Raw genomic sequence first — 20,096 nt, forward strand, 5'->3', positions numbered from 1 at the left:
CCGCGAGCCGCGGGCCGCGCCCCGCCGGGTGCAGGGGAGCCCGGGCCGGCCGAGCCGCGGCCGGGCGGCGGGGCGGCGGGGCGGCGGGGCGCGCGCCGCCATCTTGCCGTACGGGAGCCGCGGGGGCCGGCTCCCACGTCCCGCAGCCGTGTCGCCGCGCGCCCTCCCCTCGGGGCGGTCCCGCTCGCGGCGCGGCGCGGCGAGGGCCGGAGCCTGGCGGCGGCGCGGCGGCCTGAGGCCCGAGATGGTGATCTGCTGCGCGGCCGCGAACTGCTCCAACCGGCAGGGCAAGGGGGAGAAGCGCGCCGTGTCCTTCCACAGGTAACGCGCCCCGCCGCCGCCGCCGCCGCCGCCCCGGCCGGCCACGCCCCCGCCCGGCCCCGCGGGGAAACTGAGGCCGCGCGGCCCGCGGCGGGAGGCCCCCGGAGCGCCGGGCCTCGGCCGGCCCCGCCCGTGAGTCAGCGCCGGCGCTGTGTGACCTTGGCGCGGGCCGCCGTCTCTGGGCCCCGCGGCCCCCGGCGCCCCCTCCGCCCAGCCCCCTCCCGCCGCGCGCTCGGCTCAGCTGTCCGCGAGCGTCGCCCCCGGGGGCGAGGCCCTGCCCTCCCCGGGCCGCCCCCCTCCCCTCGCCGCCCCTCCCCGCCCGGGCCGCCCGCGCCGTGGCCGCGCCGCGCGAGCTCTACCTGGCGGCCCGCGGCCGGGAGGGGGGAGGCGGGACGGGCTGCCCCCGGGGGGCGTCCTGCAGCATCTGCGCTGGAGCGGGCCGAGGCCGGCCTTCCCCGCGGCCCCCCTGCCCTGCGCCCCTGCCCCGCACCACCTGCCCTGCGCACCCTTGCACCCCTGCCCTGCGCCCCCGCCCTGCTGCCCCCGCCCTGCTGCCCCTGCCCTGCTGCCCCCGCCCTGCTGCCCCTGCCCTGCGCCTCTCACGCTGCGCCCCCCACCCTGCGCCCCGCTCTGCTCCCCTGCCCTGCGCCCCTCGCTCTGCACCCCCCACCCTGCGCCCCTGCCCTGCGCCCCGCTCTGCACCCCTGCCCTGCGCCCCCGCCCTGCGCCCCGCTCTGCACCCCCCACCCTGCGCCCCTGCCCTGCGCCTCTCACGCTGCGCCCCCCACCCTGCGCCCCGCTCTGCTCCCCTGCCCTGCGCCCCTCGCTCTGCACCCCCCACCCTGCGCCCCTGCCCTGCGCCCCGCTCTGCACCCCTGCCCTGCGCCCCCGCCCTGCGCCCCGCTCTGTTCCCCTGCCCTGCGCCCCTCGCGCTGCGCCCCCCACCCTGCGCCCCGCTCTGCTCCCCTGCCCTGCGCCCCTGCCCTGCGCCCGCCGCCTTGGCCACTTCTGGGCTGCACCTGGGGCAGGAGACGGCTCTGCCCTCTGGGCTGGACGGCGAGGAGACGGCTGTGCCTCCTGGGCTGGCCCGGCTCCCTTCCGGAGGTTTCCTGGACTCCAGCCTGATCCAGCGAGTCCTCCTCCGTCCGCTCACTCCCTGGAAAGCCTCCTGGCAGATACTTCTGTTTTATGTTACCGGGAGTGAAGTTTTAAGGGCTCCAGTGGCCTCTTACCTACAGTCAGTCCCTTCCTGCGTTGTTCTCTTAAGCTGCTACAATGTATCCGAAGAACTGGCCGCGGTGGGTCAGAGGTCAGAGGCCAGAGGCCATGCCGTCTTGAGAGCTCTCTTCGGAGCCTGTGTCCCCAAGGCCTCGACAGGCTTTGGAAAACCAGGCAGAGCACTGCGGAGAGGGCGCCCTTGGCGCTCACAGTGCTCTCTGGTGCGGGCCAAAGGACGTGGGAACCGGGTCTTCGGGAAGTGGGTTCACAGGATCAGGGAAGTGTAGGACGTCGTGTTGTCCAGAACCTCCTGGGGGGTTAGTATCCGCCTTGGTCCTGGTTCTGGTCCACGGTGGCCTCAGGTGGGATAGATGACCTCAGGTGGGGCACGTAGCCCTCGGAATAATCACCCGGCCCTGGGTAGAAGTTCCTCCCGGTTTCTGAAGAGAGGTCTTGTCTAAATGAGAAGAAGTGATTACTAAGTATCTCGGCATCGGGTGTTTTCCAGTTGCTGGTTGCTTTTTAAAAAACACTGTTGCTCCTGGCAGCGGGACTGTAGCAAGAACAGGGGACTGTAGCTGTTGAGTCTGACCTCTCCTTAGGGTCGCCTCGCATCCTCGACTGCTTGAGTCACAGCCCAGGCTGGGCCCACGCAGCATCTGGGACCCTCTCCCGGCCTCTCGCTCGCATCTCTTTTGGCCACAGCAGACCCGGCTTCCAACAGGGGGACCCGTCATCCCGGATTTAGCACCCAGCCTGCATCAGAGGCACACCAGGAGGGTGGTTTAGCTGTGTGTTTCTAGCAACTATTTCCAGGGCTTCCCGAAGCCTTTCCTGTTGTCAGATGCCGTCCTGTGCGACCTCTCCTGTGGGGCATTCACCACAGCTTGGGAGGAGTTCCCTTCATTCTTTTGTGCTCTCAACTGTAAGCTCCTTAAGGGTAGGCAATGAGCCCGGTATCTTCTATCTCATGATGACTTCCAGGTAGAGGGTGCTTAAGTCTTTAGTAAGTTTTTAAGCGGGTAAAGTCAATACAGGACTAGGTATTTGCAGAAACACTTGTTTTGCTTTAATAGTTGATAAATTTGGGAGGAGACATTTAGTGATTTCTTTCTAATTCATTGTCATATTTCCTGCAGGTTCCCCCTAAAGGACTCAAAACGTCTGATCCAGTGGTTAAAAGCTGTTCAGAGGGATAACTGGACCCCCACAAAGTATTCTTTCCTCTGTAGTGAACATTTCACCAAAGACAGCTTCTCCAAAAGGCTGGAGGATCAGCATCGCCTACTCAAGCCCACAGCAGTGCCCTCCATCTTCCACCTGCCTGAGAAGAAGAGGGGCTCTGGAGGTCATGGCCGCACGAGGAGAAAGGTCACCAGAAAGGCCTCTGGGGGCCTGAGGGGACACGCGAGTGGGGCGGACGGGAAGGGAGCTGCAGGTTCCTCGTCGTCCTTGGGTGAAAGCCCGATGGCCAAGCCGGGGTCCCGAAAGGGGAAACAGGCTACACTGCAGGGTGAAACTACACCCAAAGCCTCCCAGGAGGCCATTGGTCAGGAGCGCACGCGGCAGGTCCTGGAAGGGACTCCAGGCGATGGTCCGGCCCCTGCGGCAGGCGGTCAAGGAGAAGCAGACGCATCTGCTATGGATGCTGGTGGTGAGAGTGCCGCTGCCGCCGCCCCCCCAGACGAAGGCCTGGTAGATAAGAGTGGCATCTCCAAGGATGACTTTACGCCACCGGGGTCCGGGGCTTGCAAGTTTATTGGCTCGCTGCATTCTTACAGTTTTTCCTCCAAGCACGCTCGGGAGAGGGCCTCTGTCCCCCGAGAGCCCGTTGACCGAAAGAGGCCGAAGAGAGACGTGGAACCCAGCTGCAGTGGGACCGGCCCGGGGCCCGACAAGGGCTTGGCCCAGAGTCCCCCGAGCTCATCACTCACAGCGACGCCTCAGAAGCCCTCCCAGAGTCCCTCTGCCCCTCCGACAGACGTCACCCCGAAGCCAGCAGCGGAAGCTGTGCAGAGCGAGCACAGCGATGCCAGCCCCATGTCCATCAACGAGGTCATCCTGTCGGCGTCAGGGGCCTGCAAACTCATCGACTCGCTGCACTCCTACTGCTTCTCCTCCCGGCAGAACAAGAGCCAGGTGTGCTGCCTGCGGGAGCAGGTGGAGAAGAAGAACGGTGAGCTGAAGACCTTGCGGCAGAGGGTCAGCCGCTCCGACAGCCAGGTGCGCAAGCTGCAGGAGAAGCTGGACGAGCTGAGGAGAGTGAGCTTCCCCTACCTGAGCAGCCTGCTGCCCTTCAGCCGCGGTCAGTACCGGAGCCTTGAGGCTCCCACCCTGCCCGGTCGTTGTGAGGCCTTTCTGACTGTGGCTGGCAGGCCCGGTCACCTTTGTGTGTTGTGAGCGCCCTGCTGTCTCGGGAGGACGCTCTGCTAGCAGCTGTACGTCGTAGACAGGGAGTCCCGCTCAGGAGCTCACGGGGCTCCAGGGCCTGGAGGGGCATTGCAGCTAGCAGGGGCCAGTGGGTGACAGGGGAGGGGTGTCACATCCACCGGGAGAGCCCGCAGTGCCTATCCGGGGGCAGTCCGCCTCTCCTGCACACCTCACTCAACCCTCGGTGCCGACTACGCTAGCGTCTCGTTGCAGAACAACGCGGACATAGCGAGGTAGTAGAGAAACGGGAGGAGGCCCTAAAACCACGGAGAGTGTCTTGCGCTTTGTGTTTTAATGAATATCCTTGAAGGTAAATCATTTTGAATGTTAATAACTAACAAGATTTTAAGCCTCTCTTTGAGTAGGATATATTTGTTTTGTAAAAATTAGAATGCTACAGGAATACGTGGGCTAGGGAGTGGTGAAGGTTCCCGTTTCTCGCCTCCCAACTTGGAGTCCTTGCGGCCAGCGGCTTGTGTGATCTTTTGGACTATCTTCTACACTTTTACACATACTTGTCCCTGTACCTGTACTGATGGGTTGGATATGTTTTATAGATTTATTGGCTACGTGTTTGCTTTTCATCTTATTTGGCACTTGTTAAAATTGCTCTCTAGATATTCTTTGCATTTTGAGTATAGTTATCTTTTACGTGCCGTGTATCCATGGAAAATGTTTTTCTAGTTATTGTTCATTTAATCTGGATCGATATTTGTCTTCCTGGGTGTAATGAACCCTTCAGGATGGGGGAAGGCTCGCCGGGTGGCAGGCTATTCAGGACCTTCTGGACCCCGGGGCAGTAACCATCAGCACAGCCAAAACAAAAGCAAAAAACCAGACCCACTGTGTGCATTTCCACCTTCACGCCAGGGAAAGATTGGCTCCAGTGGAGGACCGGCCGTGGACTGGCCTCCTCCCATCTCAGGCTGTTTCTGCAGTTTCTCCTAGCCCGCACGACCCTGCTACCTTTCTTTTCTCGTCAGGCTTCTCCAGCTGCCACGATTACAGGTCTTTCCAAACTAGCCCCTCACCCCATCGAGCAAGGCTGCATAGCTGTTTACAGTCCATGAATCCTCGCTTCTTCCTTGTTTCCTCGGTTTTATTTTGCCGTTCTGGCTACTGGAGGGAAGTTTGTATTTCCTGATACCTGCACTTTGCAGCTGCGTCGCTTCTTCTGTCCCGCGGGTCCCCATGAGGGTCTGTTTCGTGCTGCTCATTGTTGTTCACCTCGGGATACTTGGTCCCTTGTCTTCACTCCCTCTTTAACTGAGTGATTTAGACGGGCATCAGCAGTTTTTCCAGTTGGTAGATTAGGGGAGGGAGCTAATTTTTTGTGATTTTTTAATTTTTTGACAGTTTCAAATATTGCATTCATTTATTTAAAAAAATTTTTTAAGTTCCAGTCTATTTAACATGCAGTGCTGGGTTAATTTCAGGTGTTAGTGCTCATCAAGATAAGTGTGCTCTGATCCGCTTTATCTGATTCATCCATGCCTCCCCTTTCTGTGATTATTCTTTTTTTTTTTTAAGATTTTATTTATTCATGAGAGACAGAGAGAGAGAGAGAGAGATGCAGAGACACAGGCAGAGGGAGAAGCAGGCTCCATGCAGGGAGCCTGACGCGGGACTCGATCCCAGGTCTCCAGGATCAGGCCCTGGGCTGAAGGCGGTGCTCAACCGCCGAGCCACCCCAGCTGCCCTGTGATTATTTTTAAACTTTATTGCTTTAAGGTCCAGTGATATGGTCTCATAAAGTTAGCTACTTTTTGGGCTCTTTCTTGGGATTTCATTGTGGCTTTTGTGAATATTTCATTGTGGTCGAGAAGAATGTATGGGCTGCAGCAGTTGGTTACATCTTCTGTGTCTCAGCCAGGGTCTAGTCGGTTAGCAGAGCCGAGGTGCTGGTTCCGCCGGGTGTGTCAGCACCGTCTGGTAGACGCTCGGGTGTTCCTGACAGTTACTGGCACAGTGCACCCCTTTTTGTTCCAATTTAAGGGTTACTTCATTTTCTAATTTTTAAAACTTTCTTATATCTTTTTTTTTTTTTTAGCTATATTGTAACTCAGTCTTCAAGTCGTTTTTTTTTTTTTGTAGAGCAATTTAATCCATTTACCATTGTGATTATTGGTTAAGTTGGAATCTGCGTGCTGTTTTATTTTTTTGATTTGTTAGGTTTTCTTGTTCCCCTTTCTGCCCTTCTGGTGGATGTCCTTCAGCTTTTTTTTTTTTTAGATTTTTAAAAATTTATTCATGAGAGAGAGAAAGAGAGGCAGAGACAGAAGCAGAGGGAGAAGCAGGCTCCCTGCAGGGAGCCCACTGTGGGACTTGATCCTAGGACCCCGGGGTTACATCCTGGGCCAGAGGCAGGCTCTAAACCTCTGAGCTACCCAGGCGTCTCTGTCCATCAGCTTTTAACAACAATACCCGTTGAAGCCCATCTCTGTAACCCTCAGAGCTGACCTGCTGCCCTGCGCCAGCCCGCCAGCTCCTCCCTTCCGCTACCCTGACCAGGACTGTCTGTCATCCTGGGTCCCTCTTGGCTTCCCCATCAGGCAGGCGTAATTAGATATAAGTACACATCTGATCTGTTACTTCGGTCACCACCATTTATTGTATCCAAATGTTTCTTCTTTTGGGGGAATATTTAATGATATTTTTGGAACCCACTGCACAGTAGAATTTTGAAAGAAATTGAGTTTGAGATGCTCCTTAGGTGCCAATGCCCGGGAAGCAGCACCTGTCCTCTTGAAGTTTCCATGTTTGCCGTGTCGGGATGAGATCAGAGGCATGTAAAGCGGTGGGATTGAATAAGGTTTCCAGGAGAAGTTGTAGTTGGGGAAGGGGCCCAGGCCCAGCCCAGGAGCAGGCCATGTTTGTGGAGGTACGGTGGGAAGGGCCAAGGGGAGGAGTGGGAGCAAGGGTGTGTGGGGCGGCAACCTGGAGGGAAAACCAGGGGTGCTCAGCCAGGTTGGATCCAGCTCTGATCATAATGAAGAAGAGACGGCTGGATTCAGCCACACGGGGTCACTGGTGATCACGTTCTCCTTGGAGCAGTGGGAACGCCGCTAGGTCTCTGGGGTGAAGGCGAGGTGGGGATGAGGCAGTTTGTTGAGCCATGAAGGAGTAGACGGTAACCAAGGGGATCATGGCTCCAGGGGAGACTTCGTTTGTAAAGTGGAGACAAGCAAGCAGGTGTCTGTGCTGCTGGGGGCGTGGGGGATGGGGAGGAGGGGTCGTGAGGGCCAGGAAGGAGGTGCCTGGAAGGGGGCTGTGGACAGGGTGTACCTGCACCTCTGCCCCTGTGCTCCCCGGAGGATGGGTCTGGCCACTGGCTGGGAGTGGAGGGGAGGACTGGCAGTGGAAGGGGAGGGCACGGGGCGGGAGAGCAGGCTCCCTGGCTTGGTCTCCAAGAGCTGCTTGGAGCCGTCAACTCAAAACGTCTTCTGTCTTAATGGTTCCCAGCGCCATCATGAATTTGTTGGCCATCAAAGGAAACTTTGTAGGGGTTTTTTTTTTTTTTTTTTTTTTTTTTCTTTGTAGGGGTTTTATTTCGAAGGGGCTATCCACGTGTTTCTTCGGTCCATTGTCCGTAGCCAGTCCTTTACCTGTGGACAGATTCCCCGCAGCGGAGCAGCTGGGCCAGGAGCCTGGCCTTCCCGCAGGGCCCTCCCAGGCAGGAGTCTGTGGCTTACATGAATGTCCAGTTGCTCTAGCACCATTTGTCCAGGAGGCTGTCTTTTCTCCATCAAGTTGCCTTTGCTCCTCTTTCTGGACTCTCCGTTGTGTTGTGTGGATCTGTGCATCCCCTGGCTCGTCAGTACCATGCTATTGGTTATTGTAGCTTTTAGTAAGTCTTGAAATATAGAGGACTATTCTTTTCCATGAATATTGTGTTGGCTATTCTGGGACTGGTGCCTCTCCATAGGAACTTTAGAATCAGCTGGTTGATTTCCAGGAAATTGCTTCCTGGGATTTTGACATTGGGATTGTGTTGAATCTATAGATCAATTTAAGAAGAATTGACATCTTCACAGCATTGAGTTTTTGGTGTATCAACATGAATACCCATCCATTTATTTAGATCTTTTATTTCCATTGGAGTTTCATATTCCAATTCTTTCTTCTGGTATATAAGAGAATAATTGACCCTTTTTTGTTAACCTTGTGTTCTGCAACCTTGCTGTCATTGCTTATTAATTCCAGGAGTTGGGATCCCTGGGTGGCGCAGAGGTTTGGCGCCTGCCTTTGGCCCAGGGCGCAATCCTGGAGACCCTGGATCGAATCCCACATCGGGCTCCCGGTGCATGTTGCCTGCTTCTCCCACTGCCTATGTCTCTGTCTCTCTCTCTCTCTCTCTCCCTCTCTCTATCATAAATTTAAAAAAATTTTTTTAAAAAGAATTAAATAAAATAACTTAAAAAAATAATAATAATTCCAGGAGTTTTTTGTCAATTCTCTGGAATTTTCTACATGGATAGTCATGTCATCTCCAAACAAAGGTGGTTATTTATTTTTTTAATATTTTATTTATTTATTCATAGAGACAGAGATTTCGCCCCTGGGGCTGCCCAACAAAGGTGGTTTTATTTTTTCTGTCCCAATCTGTATCCTTTTATTTCTTTTTTTTTTTTTTAATTACATCAAGTAGGATTTCCAGGACTCTGTTGACTATGAGTAGTACTGATCTTAGTACGAGAGCTTCTGAGTTTCTCACCATTATAAGTATGATGTGTTAGCTGTAAGGTTTTGTCAGGGATGTTCTTTATTAAGTTAGGAAGTTCCCCTTTATTCCTAGTTTATCAAGAGTTTTTATGAGGAATGGGTGTTGGATTTTTGTCAAACACTCTGAGGATTGATTGAGATTATTGCGTGGTGGTTTTTCTTCCAGCCTTTTGGTGTGGTGAGTTATATTAATGGATTGTAGACTGCTGAACCAGCCTTGCATACATGGACGGAATGCACGGTCATGGTGTATAATTCATTCCTTCATTTTTTTTTTTAAGATTTTATTTATTTATTCATGAGAGGCAGAGAGAGAGAGAGGCAGACACACAGGCAGAGGGAGAAGCAGGCTCCATGCAGGGAGCCTGACGTGGGACTCGATCCTGGATCTCCAGGATCATGCCCTGAGCTGCAGGCGGCGCTAAACCGCTGCGCCACCGGGGCTGCCCCATTCCTTCATTTTTGGATTCAATTTACTAAATGCTTGTTAAGGATTTTTGTATCTATGTTCATGAGAGATATCTGTACTTTCCTTTTTTTTTTTTTTAAACTCCATCTTTTTTTTTAATTGTTATTTATTTATGATAGCCACACACAGAGAGAGAGAGAGAGGCAGAGACACAGGCAGAGAGAGAAGCAGGCTCCATGCACTGGGAGCCCAACGTGGGATTCGATCCCGGGTCTCCAGGATCACGCCCTGGGCCAAAGGCAGGCGCCAAACCGCTGCGCCACCCAGGGATCCCTGTACTTTCCTTTCTTGTAACGTCTTTGTCTGGTTTTGGTGATTGGGTAATGCTCATCTCATAGAATGAGTTTGGAAGTATTACCTCTGCTTCTACCTTTTATGAAAGATTGTAAAGAATTGGTATAACTTTGTTCTTCTTTGGTATAGTTCATCGATAAACCCATCTAGGCCTGGTGTTTTTTCTTTTGGAAGGTGGTTAATTTTTTTTTAAGGTTTTTATTCATGAGAGACACCGAGAGAGAGGCAGAGACACAGGGAGAGGGAGAAGCAGGCTCCCTGCAGGGAGCCTGATTGTGGGACTCGGTCCCAGGACTCCGGGGTCACACCCTGGGCCAAAGGCAGACGCTCAACCGCTGAGCCACCCGAGCATCCCTTTTCTTTTCTAATATACTCATTTAGTGCTATAAAATTTCCTCTAACCATTGTTATTACTGCATCCTACAAAATTTGGTAAGGTGTATTTTTCTATTTAGTTCAAATATTTTTTTTGTTTCTCTTGAGGCATCCATCTTGTCCCACTTGTTAATTAGAAGTATTTCATCTAATCTACAAATATTTGGGAATTTTCAACTAATTTGCTATTACTGACTTACAGTTCAATTCTCTTGTGGTCTCAGGGCATACTTTGTATGATTTCTAGTGCGTTAAATTTGTGAAAATATGTTTTATGGTCTTGCTCAATGTCCCATGTGAGCTTGAGAAGCATGTGTGTTCTGCTGTTGGATGAAGTAGTGAGGGTTCTCCAGGGAAACAGGATCAGTAGGATGTGTATATACACAGATATAACAGGAGGTTTGTTATAGGAATTGGCTCCCAGGGTTTTGAATGGCAAGGTGGAGAACTGGGAAAGCTGGTGGCATAATTTAGTTCCTGTCCAAAGGCCTGAGAGTTGTCAGGAGTGCAAGGGGATGGGGTGTAAGTCCCAGTCTGAGTCTGACGGAGCCTGAGGACGGGAGAGCTGATGGCCCAGGACGGGTGGACGCCCCAGCTCAACCAGAGAGCACGTTCATCCTCTCTCTGCCCTTTGTCCTCTGCAGGCCTTCCGTGCCCACCCGCACAGGGGAGGGCCCCCACTCTGCTCTGTCACCAGTTCACATGCCTCTGTGAGGGGGTTTACAGGAGTCCTGTTTCACTAGCTCTGTGCACATCTCATACCCTGTCAAATTCCCTGACACCATAGCTCACAGAGTTAGTGACATCCTGGTGACTGATGACACAGTTCATCCAAGTCCTTACTGGTTTACTGCTGCTGGATCCATCCATTCCTGACGGGAGTGCTGAAGTCTCTGCCTGTGACTGGATTTGTCTGTTTCTTGTTACAGTTCTACCAGTCTTTGCCTCACGTGTTTTAGTGTTTGGTTAAGTGCGTAGACAGCAGCAGTTCTGGTGTCTTCCTGAAGTATTGACACTTCTGTCTCTATGTAATGGTCCTCTTTATCGCTGATAATTGTTTTTGTCCTAACATCTGCTTGTCTGAAGTTAATATAGCTCTGCAAGCTTTCTCCCGGCGTGTATGAGCATGATGGATCTCTCTGTGTCTTTATTTTTAACGTGGGTATCTTAGAGATGACATATAGTTGGGTTTTCTTTTTTTTTCCAGACTGTCTACTCTGACAGGCTCTGTGTTTCCACTGGTATACGTAGACCGTTCACGTTTAAAGTGGGTATTGAGGGCAGCCCCGGTGGCCCAGCGGTTTAGCGCCGTCTTCGGCCCGGAGTGTGATCCTGGTGACCCGGGATCGAGTCCCACATCGGGCTCCCTGCATGGAGCCTGCTTCTCCCTCTGCCTGTGTCTCTGAGCCGCGCCCCCCTCCGCCGTCATGAATAAATAAATAAAATCTTTAAAAAATAAAAAAATAAAGTGGGTATTGCTCCAGCTGGACGAATATCCTTTGTGTCTGCAGCCGCTCTCCTTTGGTTTCTTCTGTGCTGTTCCTCTCCTTTTCTGCCTTCTCTGGTTTTGATTGAGCATTTTGTGTGATTTCATTTTCCCCCTTAGTAGATGGATTTTACTTCTTGCGGAAACTGGGCTTGGGTGCCCTGGAGTCTTCACGTTTACAACTCCTCTGCGTCCGCTTTCCGACGCCGCTGCTTCCCTGGTAGTGCGGGCTCCTTAGAGCCGGGCAGCCCAGTGTCCCCCCTCATCCCTTGCAGCGTTGCCGTCCCTCGTTCCGTTTGTACGTGTGCTGGAATCACGCCGTTGTTAATCTGAGCAAATCCGATGGTCGATTAAAAATGAGAAAGGGGGCTCCTGGCTGGCGCAGTCGGTTGGGCGTCCGACTTCGCCTTGGGTCGTGGGGTCAGGCTGTGCTCAGTGCCGAGTCTGCTTCAGACCCTCTGTCTCTGCTCCTCCCCCCACACTCCCTCCTCTCTCTCTCTCTAATAAATAAATCTCTTAAAAAAAAAAAAAAAAAGATTTAACTTTACCTTCATGTGTTCCTGCTCCAGCACTCTTCTCTGTCTATGGATTCAGGTTTCTGACCTATATCATCCTCCTCCTCCCTGAAGAATTTTATTATTTCTCACAGGGCATGTAATTCCCTCTGTTTTTGTTTGAAAAAGCCTTTGGTTCTTTTATACTTTTGGAGGACAGTATTTTTTTTAAGTTTTCATTTGAATTTTCGTTTCGTTTTTTATTTTAAGTTTCATTTTAATTCCAGTCAGGTAACATACTCTTGTATTTGAAGGGCGGCCTCACTGGATATAGAATTCTACTCTTGTGCTCACTTTGGCTGCACAAACACTAAAATAGAATTTTACTCTTTTTTTTTTTTTTAAGATTTTATTTATTTGGGCAGCCTGGGTGGCTCAGCGGTTTAGCGCCACCTTTGGCCTGAAGCCTGGTCCTGGAGACCCAGGATCGAGTCCCGCGTCGGGCTCCCTGCATGGAGCCTGCTTCTCCCTCTGCCTGTGTGCCCCTCTCTCTCTCTCTCTCTCTCTCTCTCTCTCTGTCTCTCATGAATAAAAAATAAAATCTTTTTTTTTTAAATAAATTCTTTTTTTTTTTAAGATTTTATTTATTTATTCATGAGAGACACATAGAGAGGCAGCGACCCAGGCAGAGGGAGAAGGAGGCTCCATGCAGGGAGCCCGACGTGGGACTCGATCCCAGGACCCCGGGATCACGCCCCGGGGGGAAGGCAGCGCTAAACTGCTGAGCCACCCGGGTGTCCCATAGAATTCTACTCTTGTTTGCTTATGTGAGCCGCCCACTGTGATTCTTACCCATTTTGTTGTATAGGTTAGAATTTTTTTCCTCCAACTTCTTTCAAGACTCTCCATCTTTGGTGCTGTACAGTTTGAGTATGAAATGCTTAGATGTAGTTTTTTTATTATTTATTGTGCTTGGTGTCCTCTGAGCTTCTTGGATCTGTGGTTTGCTGTCTGACATTAATTTTGAAACTTCTCAGCTATTACTTCATATTTCTTCTTTCTCTCCCCACTCCTTCTGTCGTGTCCGTCGTGCGTACATACCCCTAGTCCTCCAATATTCTGTGTGTGCTGCTCTCCGCATCTCAGAATATCCTTGGTTGACTGGCTCTCTCCTCGACCTCATGCGCCACAGGCTTCACTTCTGTTGCAGCGGCTTTGATGTGCAGCCTTTCCTTTGGGTTCTTCATCAGCGTCCTCTCCTCCTGTAGGGCTCCTTTGTTCAGGCACATTGTCTGCTTCTCCCACTAGAATCCTTAGATTAATCATAGTTACTTTATTTTTTTTAAAGATTTATTTATTCATGAGAGAGAGAGATAGAGACACAGGCAGAGGGAGAAGCAGGCTCCATATGGGGAGCCCGACGTGGGACTCGATCTTAGGTCTCCAGGATCACGCCCTGGGCTGAAGGCGGCGCTAAACCACTGAGCCACCCAGGCTGCCCAATCGTAGTTATTTTAAATTCCAAGTCTGAGGGGGATCCCTGGGTGGCGCAGCGGTTTGGCGCCTGCCTTTGGCCCAGGGCACGATCCTGGAGACTTGGGATCGAATCCCACGTCGGGCTCCCGGTGCATGGAGCCTGCTTCTCCCTCTGCCTGTGTCTCTGCCTCTCTCTCTCTCTGTGTGTGTGACTATCATAAATAAATAAAAATTATTAAAAAAAAAAAAAAAAAAAATTCCAAGTCTGAGGATTCCAGAACCTATGCGACACCTGTGTCAGGTTCTGATGTTGTTTCTTGAGATTGAGTTTTTTCCTTGCCTGTCAGCATGGCTTGTAATTTTTTTGAAAGGTGCACGTGGTATAACAGGTAACAGAAGCTGAGCTAAGCAGGCCTTTAGCTTGAGGTATCAGTTGGCCTGCCTGGCAGTTGGGTCATGTCCAATCTCTAGTGCCTTTGTGGTGGCTTCAGATTCCTCTGAAGTCTTTACCATGTGCCTCAGGACTCCCTCCCAGCGTAGGTACCTGGGATTCTTTCTGCTCTGATCCTCTTTTTTTTTTTTTTTTTTAAAGATTTTTTTTATTTATTCATGATAGTCACACAGAGAGAGAGAGAGGCAGAGACACAGGCAGAGGGAGAAGCAGGCTCCATGCAGGGAGCCCGACGTGGGATTCGACCCCGGGTCTCCAGGATCGCACCCTGGGCCAAAGGCAGGCGCCAAACCGCTGCGCCACCCAGGGATCCCTGCTCTGATCCTCTTACCTGCGAAAGCCCTCCAGAGTGGTTTGGGGGACGGGGTGCTCTGCAATGTCAGGTTTGAGGTTCAGCCTCATGTGGCCTGTTTCTGGGCTCTGACCTTCTCAAGTCCTGGAGTGAGAAGGGAAGGCTGGAGGGGCTTGTGGGGAAAGCCCTGCCCCCCGCTGAAGTAAAGCTCAGGTAAGATCTTCCCTACAAAGCCTCTCCTTTCTGGAGAGTGCTCTGAGCTTAGTTCAGATCTGTTCCTTTGTCTCCCACTGCAGAGACACACAGGATTGGTTCTTGGCCTTTCATGGTGATAACCTGTTGGGTTCCTGGGAGTCAGACCCGTGCAAGTGTCAGGCCCCCGGGATACTGTGTATCACGCTCGTCTGTGCTCAGCTCCAGCCTCCTGCCCAGTTACCACCCAGCGTTCCTGTCTGCTCACGTCCACTCCCAGTGAGCCCGTCTCCACACCCTGGGAGGCCTGGGACCTCACTTCTGTGATGGGTCAAGGCGAACTCCCTGGTTCTCAGTTTGTTCCATGTTTTTCTTGTTGTAAGTTTGGGAGTTAGGGTTTCCATCCTCTTTATAGGTCAGAGTTGACCCTCGAAGCCTCCGCCCCTGTTATTAATGTAGTTATTGTTAATATGCCAGAAAGCTCCAATTTTAATAACTAAGCAGCCTATCAAAATTACTTATTCTAATAGTTTTTCAGTGGAGACTTTTGAGTTAATAGGTAATCAGCCATAACACTTGCAAATTAAAATTATTTGGTCTTCTTTTACGTCTTTTACATTTTACAGAAACATATGCTCTACTTCCTGTCATTTGTTTTTTTTCCCCTGTGTGCACATGCACCTTCCCATCTCATGGGTAATAAAGTGAGGGTCTTGCTATCATTTTAAAACAACAGGGGATCCCTGGGTGGCTCAGCGGTTTAGTGCCTGCCTTTGGCACAGGGCGCGATCCTGGGGTCCCGGGATCGAGTCCTGCGTCGGGCTCCCAGCGTGGAACCTGCTTCTCCCTCCTCCTGTGTCTCTGCCTCTCTCTCTCTCTCTCTCATAAATAATTCTTTAGGAAAAAAACAAAACAAAACAAAAAAACAACAGCTTCCTCTGGTGTGCCAGGCACATGGAATACAAACTGACCATCCATGCCAGGACAGCCTGGGCGCCCTCCCTGGTGCTTTGCAGCCAGTGTGCAACACTGTTGTCACTAACACTCAGCAGTGTGAGGGTGGGAGGCACCAGGAAGGAGTCCCGGTGAGGGTGTCTGCTCCCTTCCTGTCCTGGGCCCGTCTCCTGGCACCTCTGCCAGGAGGCAGAGTAGGCTGCAAGCATCCCCGTTCAAAGCCAAGACAAGTGGGCTGCCAGCCCTCTAGGAGACAGCTATCAAGGGACACGTCAGGAGTTCCCAGAGTGACTCTTCTAGAAGTGGCTTTTGCTCTGTGCCTGACTCCGCCCGTTTCCCTGTTACACAGGCCACTTCCCTCCATGGTCACTGGTGGGAGCAGCAGCAGGCGGAAGCCCCACTCCTCACTCCCTGGCCTGTCCCACCTTCATAAAATTCAGACTTGATCTCCTCCCAGATCCAAGGTTCGGTCACCTCTGGGTCTGTTTCCCCGAGGGTTTCTGGGGCACCACCTCCTAGGGTGGAACTACAGCTCCCAGAATGCCGTCCTCAGCTTGCCATTCACTTCCTGCCAAGCTGCTGACAGCCAGGTGCAAGCGTTTTCCGTCAATTGGCAGAAAACAACCTTGAAGAACCTTGACCGTGTCTGGAGTTCAGAAAACTTACCATCACTGATGGGTAAGCCCACTTTCACTGTCTTGGACCAAAAACTGAAAATTTACTTTTCTTGGAGAAAATTTAAATTTCTGTTTTTGCATTTTGGTTGAGATTTTAATAAACGAAAAAAGAAATCAGAAAAATGCATATAAAAGCCTGTCCAGTTTACTTAAAGAGGTTAAAAGTGGCAAATAGCCTTAATTCCCTTATTTTTTAGGTTTTTTTATTTGTTTGACTTTTAGGTTCATTTCACTTTTATTTTTTTAAGTATTTTTTTAAGTATGACTTCTGTGGAGTAAATATACACAAATCCTAAAGATTTCGTTGGATGAATTGCAACGTACATATGTAGGCTCTTGGGAGCTGACCTTGGGACTTAGGCTTACCCTCACCTTGCTGGTTCTCCCCTGCAGCACCTCACTGGCAAAGAGGGACAGTGGCAGAGGAGCTGGCGGCAGGTGGGGGCAGTGGGGCTGGCCCACAGGGCCAGCTGGCTCGGCGCAGTGCCTCCCGGCACCCAGGGGCGCTGCAGGGGCGGACCTGGAAGGAGGTGAGCCGCCCGCCCGCCCCGGGCCTCGCTGCCTGCCCCTCACTCCGTTACAGTTCATTACAGTTGGAGAGCAAATACCCGCCAGCCGCCGGACACCCCCCCGCCCGCCCAGCCGCCTGTCCCCAGCCACGTCACCTCTCCAGCCCCTCTTCTGCGTTCTGGCTCTGGCAGCCCCGTCCTCTGGGCTTCCAGCCCCGGTGCCCTCGGCCACCGCCCCAGCCCCCACCCCAAGCAGGCAGTCCTCTGTCCCCTGCCGGAGCCCCCCCAGCACAGCACCTGCATTCAGACGTTGTCCCAAGGGGAGAGCAGGCAGGCCCGACCCGCGCTGGCGGAGTGCCGCAGCCTTGCCGTCTTGTCCCACGGCCCTGCATCAGCCCCGAGGTACAGGGGGGCAGGCTGGGCTCTGCGTCTGTCTGCGTTGTTAGCCGGGTGGTTGAGCACAGTCCCCTGCTCCCTGTCCCTTCACAGGACCCTCCCTGGAGCCCCTGTTCCTGACCCCGCTTTCCTGCTGGTGTCCCTTTGATTTGTTGCCTGCGAGCAAACAAGGGCTGAGGCGGAGGATCACCTTCAGGGCCTGGGCCCCTGGAGGGGTGTTGGGAGGACATCCGCAGGTCCAGGCTCTGGCCTGGGACCACTGTGCGCGTCCTCCCCACTGGCCCCCTGAACCACGCCTCACACTGCAACCTGTTGTTGCCATAATTCAGACACCTCTTTAGAAATTGGATATTTTAGCCCTTAATAGTTCTGGGTTTTCTTAAAATACCAGACGATCTGCAGCAGAAGGCCCTCTGCCTGTGGGCAGCAGTTGGCCAGCACAGACCAGAGGCCCTGGGAGGCTGGTGGCACCTCACCACTCATCAGCCTGTGCTGTAGTGACGTAGTAAACAGGTCCTGGGAAGGCGTTTTGGCCTCTGATTTTTTTTTTTCTTAAGTTTGTTTGTTTTGTGGAAGTTTTGCCTCTGAATGTTTTCATTGCAGTACAATTTACGTAAGTGAAACAGCCCTCAGGTGCTCCCCTCCATGACTTCGGATGGGTGCAGACACCTGTGTGACCGCGACCCCACCCAGAATCCCCGGGTTCTCTGGTGCCGTCCTGCCCCAGCCCCCACAACGGCCTCATCGTAGCTCCATTTACCTCTTCTAGAATTTCATGCAGATGGAATCACAGAATAAGTACATGTTTGTGTCTGGCCTCTCTTTTGTGGCATGGCGGTTGGGAGGGAAATCTGATAGTGTTTCCTTGCTGCGTTGTCATCGATGTGGTGAGAACTCTGTACTTTTTGTAACTTACAGGTTTCCTCTGACCGTTTGTAAGGTCTGTTTTCATGAATATTCCAGAGGAACTTGAAGGAGTACTCCCTAGTTTTCAGTTCAGAGTGCCATGCCCCTGGTTGTGTAAGGCGTGCTGCTCACTTGGACACAGAGTAGGCCTGGATCCCCTTTCGTTGCTCTCCACCAGCACCCGCGTGTCTGCAGCGGCTGCGTTGTGTTGTGGATGCTGCTGCATTTGCTGCTGCAGTGTCTCCGTGGTGACTTGCACCCTCAGCGTCCCAGAGAGCTGTTCTTCATCTGGCTTAACGCATTTCGGCTTGAAGTTCATCGTCCCCCATAGTGGGATCGTGATGCTTGCTTTCCTGGTGTCTGCTTTTGCCCGGCTCCGAAACGCCTTTCTGAACCTCTTGGTTTCTGGTGCATCGCGCATAGCGAGAGTTGAAGGTCTTGCTTTGTGATCCAGTCTGAAAAGCTTCTTCCTTTTTATGTGGGTTCAGGTGTGTTTGGCCTTAGTTCTGCCTTATTTTATTTTATTTTTTATTTTTTAAGATTTTACCTATTCATGAGAGAAAGAGGCAGAGACACATGCAGAGGGAGAAGCAGCAGGCTCCATGCAGGGAGCCCGATGCAGGACTCAATCCCGGGACCCCAGGACCACCCCCTGAGCCGAAGGCAGACGCTCAACCGCTGAGCCACCCAGGCGTCCTTAGAGTAAAAATGTTCCCCACTTGGCCTGTGCCTTGGTTTGCCCACCTGGGGGACGTTGCTGCTCAGGGGTGGACTGTGGGCCTGCTCGCAGCCCCTGCCCCAGCTCCCATCTTCCAGCAGCTTCTATGCGTACACAGTCAGGATGTCCACCACCTGGGACTAGTCCCTGTTCTCCCGGCGAACACATCCAGCACTTACTCGGAATCCCTTTGCCGTCCCTTCCCCGAGGCCTCCGGGCAAAGCCGGCCCCGTGGCCGTGTCCTCAGAGGATTCGAAGGAGCAGACTTCCCAGCGTGTTAGTGTTGAGACTGCCCAATGTGGCGCCGTCTGGCAGGAGCACAGCGTGAGCTCACATGCACATGAAATTGTCCAGTAGCAACACTGAAAAGGTAAAGAGAGGTGTGGAGGGAGGGAGGGAGGGAGGGAGGGAGGGAGAGAGAGAGAGAGAGAGAGAGAGAGAGAGAGAGAGAGAAAGAAAGAAAGAAAAGAAAGAAAAGAGAAAAGAAAAGAAAGAAAGAAAAGAAAAGGAAGGGAAGGGAGAGAGAAGGGAAGGGAAGGGAGAGAGAAAGAGGAGAGAAAAAGAAAGGAAAAAAAGAAAAGAAAGAAAGAGAAAGAAAAGAAAGAAAGATGAAATTAACTTTAATAATATATTCTGTTTAACTCGGAGCACCTGACTGGCTCAGTCAGAGGAGCGCGACTCTTGATTTTGGGTCGTGAGTTGAAGCCTCGTGGTGCATATGGAGGCTACTAAAAACTACATAAATAAAAACTTTAGGGGCACCTGGGCGGCTCAGGCGGTTAGGCATCTGTCAGGTCATAGTCCTGAGGTCCTGGGATCGAGCCTTATGCTGGGCTCTCTCCCTCTCTGCCCCCTGACCCCAGCTCAGGCTTTCTATCTCAAATGAATGAAAATGAAGTCTTTAAAAAAAAAAAAAAAACTTAAAAAAATTTTTTATTTAACCCCATAGGGTCTGAAAAACATGATCATTTCAACATATAATCACCAAAACCAAAAAAGTTACTGGGATGTTTGACATTCTCCTTTATTCCTTGAGTTTTTGAAATCCAGTGCATCTTCCCCTTGAAGCACATCTCTGTGGACCAGCGACATCAGGTGTCAGGTGTGCACGTGTGGCCGCGAGCGGCCGTGTCAGCACAGGTCTGTAGCCCGTGTGTCGCACAGAGTTGTGGCAGCTACAAAGGCCTTGGCGCTCGCGCCCTGTGCATGTTGTGAGTGTGGCTGTGGCGTCTTCTGGACGCTGTCAGGAGCCTGGTGTGCTCTCCACCCTGCGGACTTACTTTCCTGTTCACACAGTCATACACATGGCATCAAGCGTGTGGCCAGAGCGTCTGGCTTTTCTCCCTTGGTTCCCCCACACGTGGCACGTGTCAGGGCTTCACTCCTTTTTATGGCCAGTGCTGTTCGCCGTCTGCCTGGGCCACACGCTGTCATCCACCCATCGGCTGTGAGCAGCAGTCCGGCCCCTGGGGATGTGTGCCCTGCCGTCGGGGACGCCCAGCAGCGGGCCTGGAGCTGCCCGACCCTCGCGGGGGCCCGTGGCACATGCCCGCAGCACGAGGGGCTCTCGGCCTCCTTGACTCTGTCTTCGTGTCACTCTTCTCAGGCCGTGTGTGGCTGGCTCGGCCCTGAGCCCCACGCCGTCCACGGGGCTGCTTCCTGAGCTGCCTCCACGTCAGCTTCCTCGGGCTGCTCTGCGCTGTGTCTCCCCCAGTT

General features: G+C 52.7%; 1 protein-coding gene across 2 annotated transcripts in view; it reads left to right on the forward strand.

Annotated features, from left to right (window-relative positions):
• Positions 1-140: 140 nt before the first annotated feature.
• Positions 141-20,096, forward strand: part of THAP4 (THAP domain containing 4) — a 39,238-nt gene continuing 19,282 nt past the window's right edge. The window contains exons 1-2 of one of the 2 annotated variants that reach the window (XM_072718892.1): positions 141-321; positions 2,679-3,844. In XM_072718892.1, coding sequence (XP_072574993.1) covers positions 245-321; positions 2,679-3,844 — 1,243 coding nt within the window. In that variant the 5' untranslated portion in view covers positions 141-244. Of the gene's footprint in view, positions 322-2,678; positions 3,845-15,521; positions 15,853-20,096 lie in introns of those variants that run through there. The other variant, XM_025987669.2, reaches the window with a different exon arrangement.

This window comes from Vulpes vulpes, chromosome 9 (assembly GCF_048418805.1).
Source record: "Vulpes vulpes isolate BD-2025 chromosome 9, VulVul3, whole genome shotgun sequence".
Lineage (NCBI taxonomy): Eukaryota > Metazoa > Chordata > Mammalia > Carnivora > Canidae > Vulpes > Vulpes vulpes.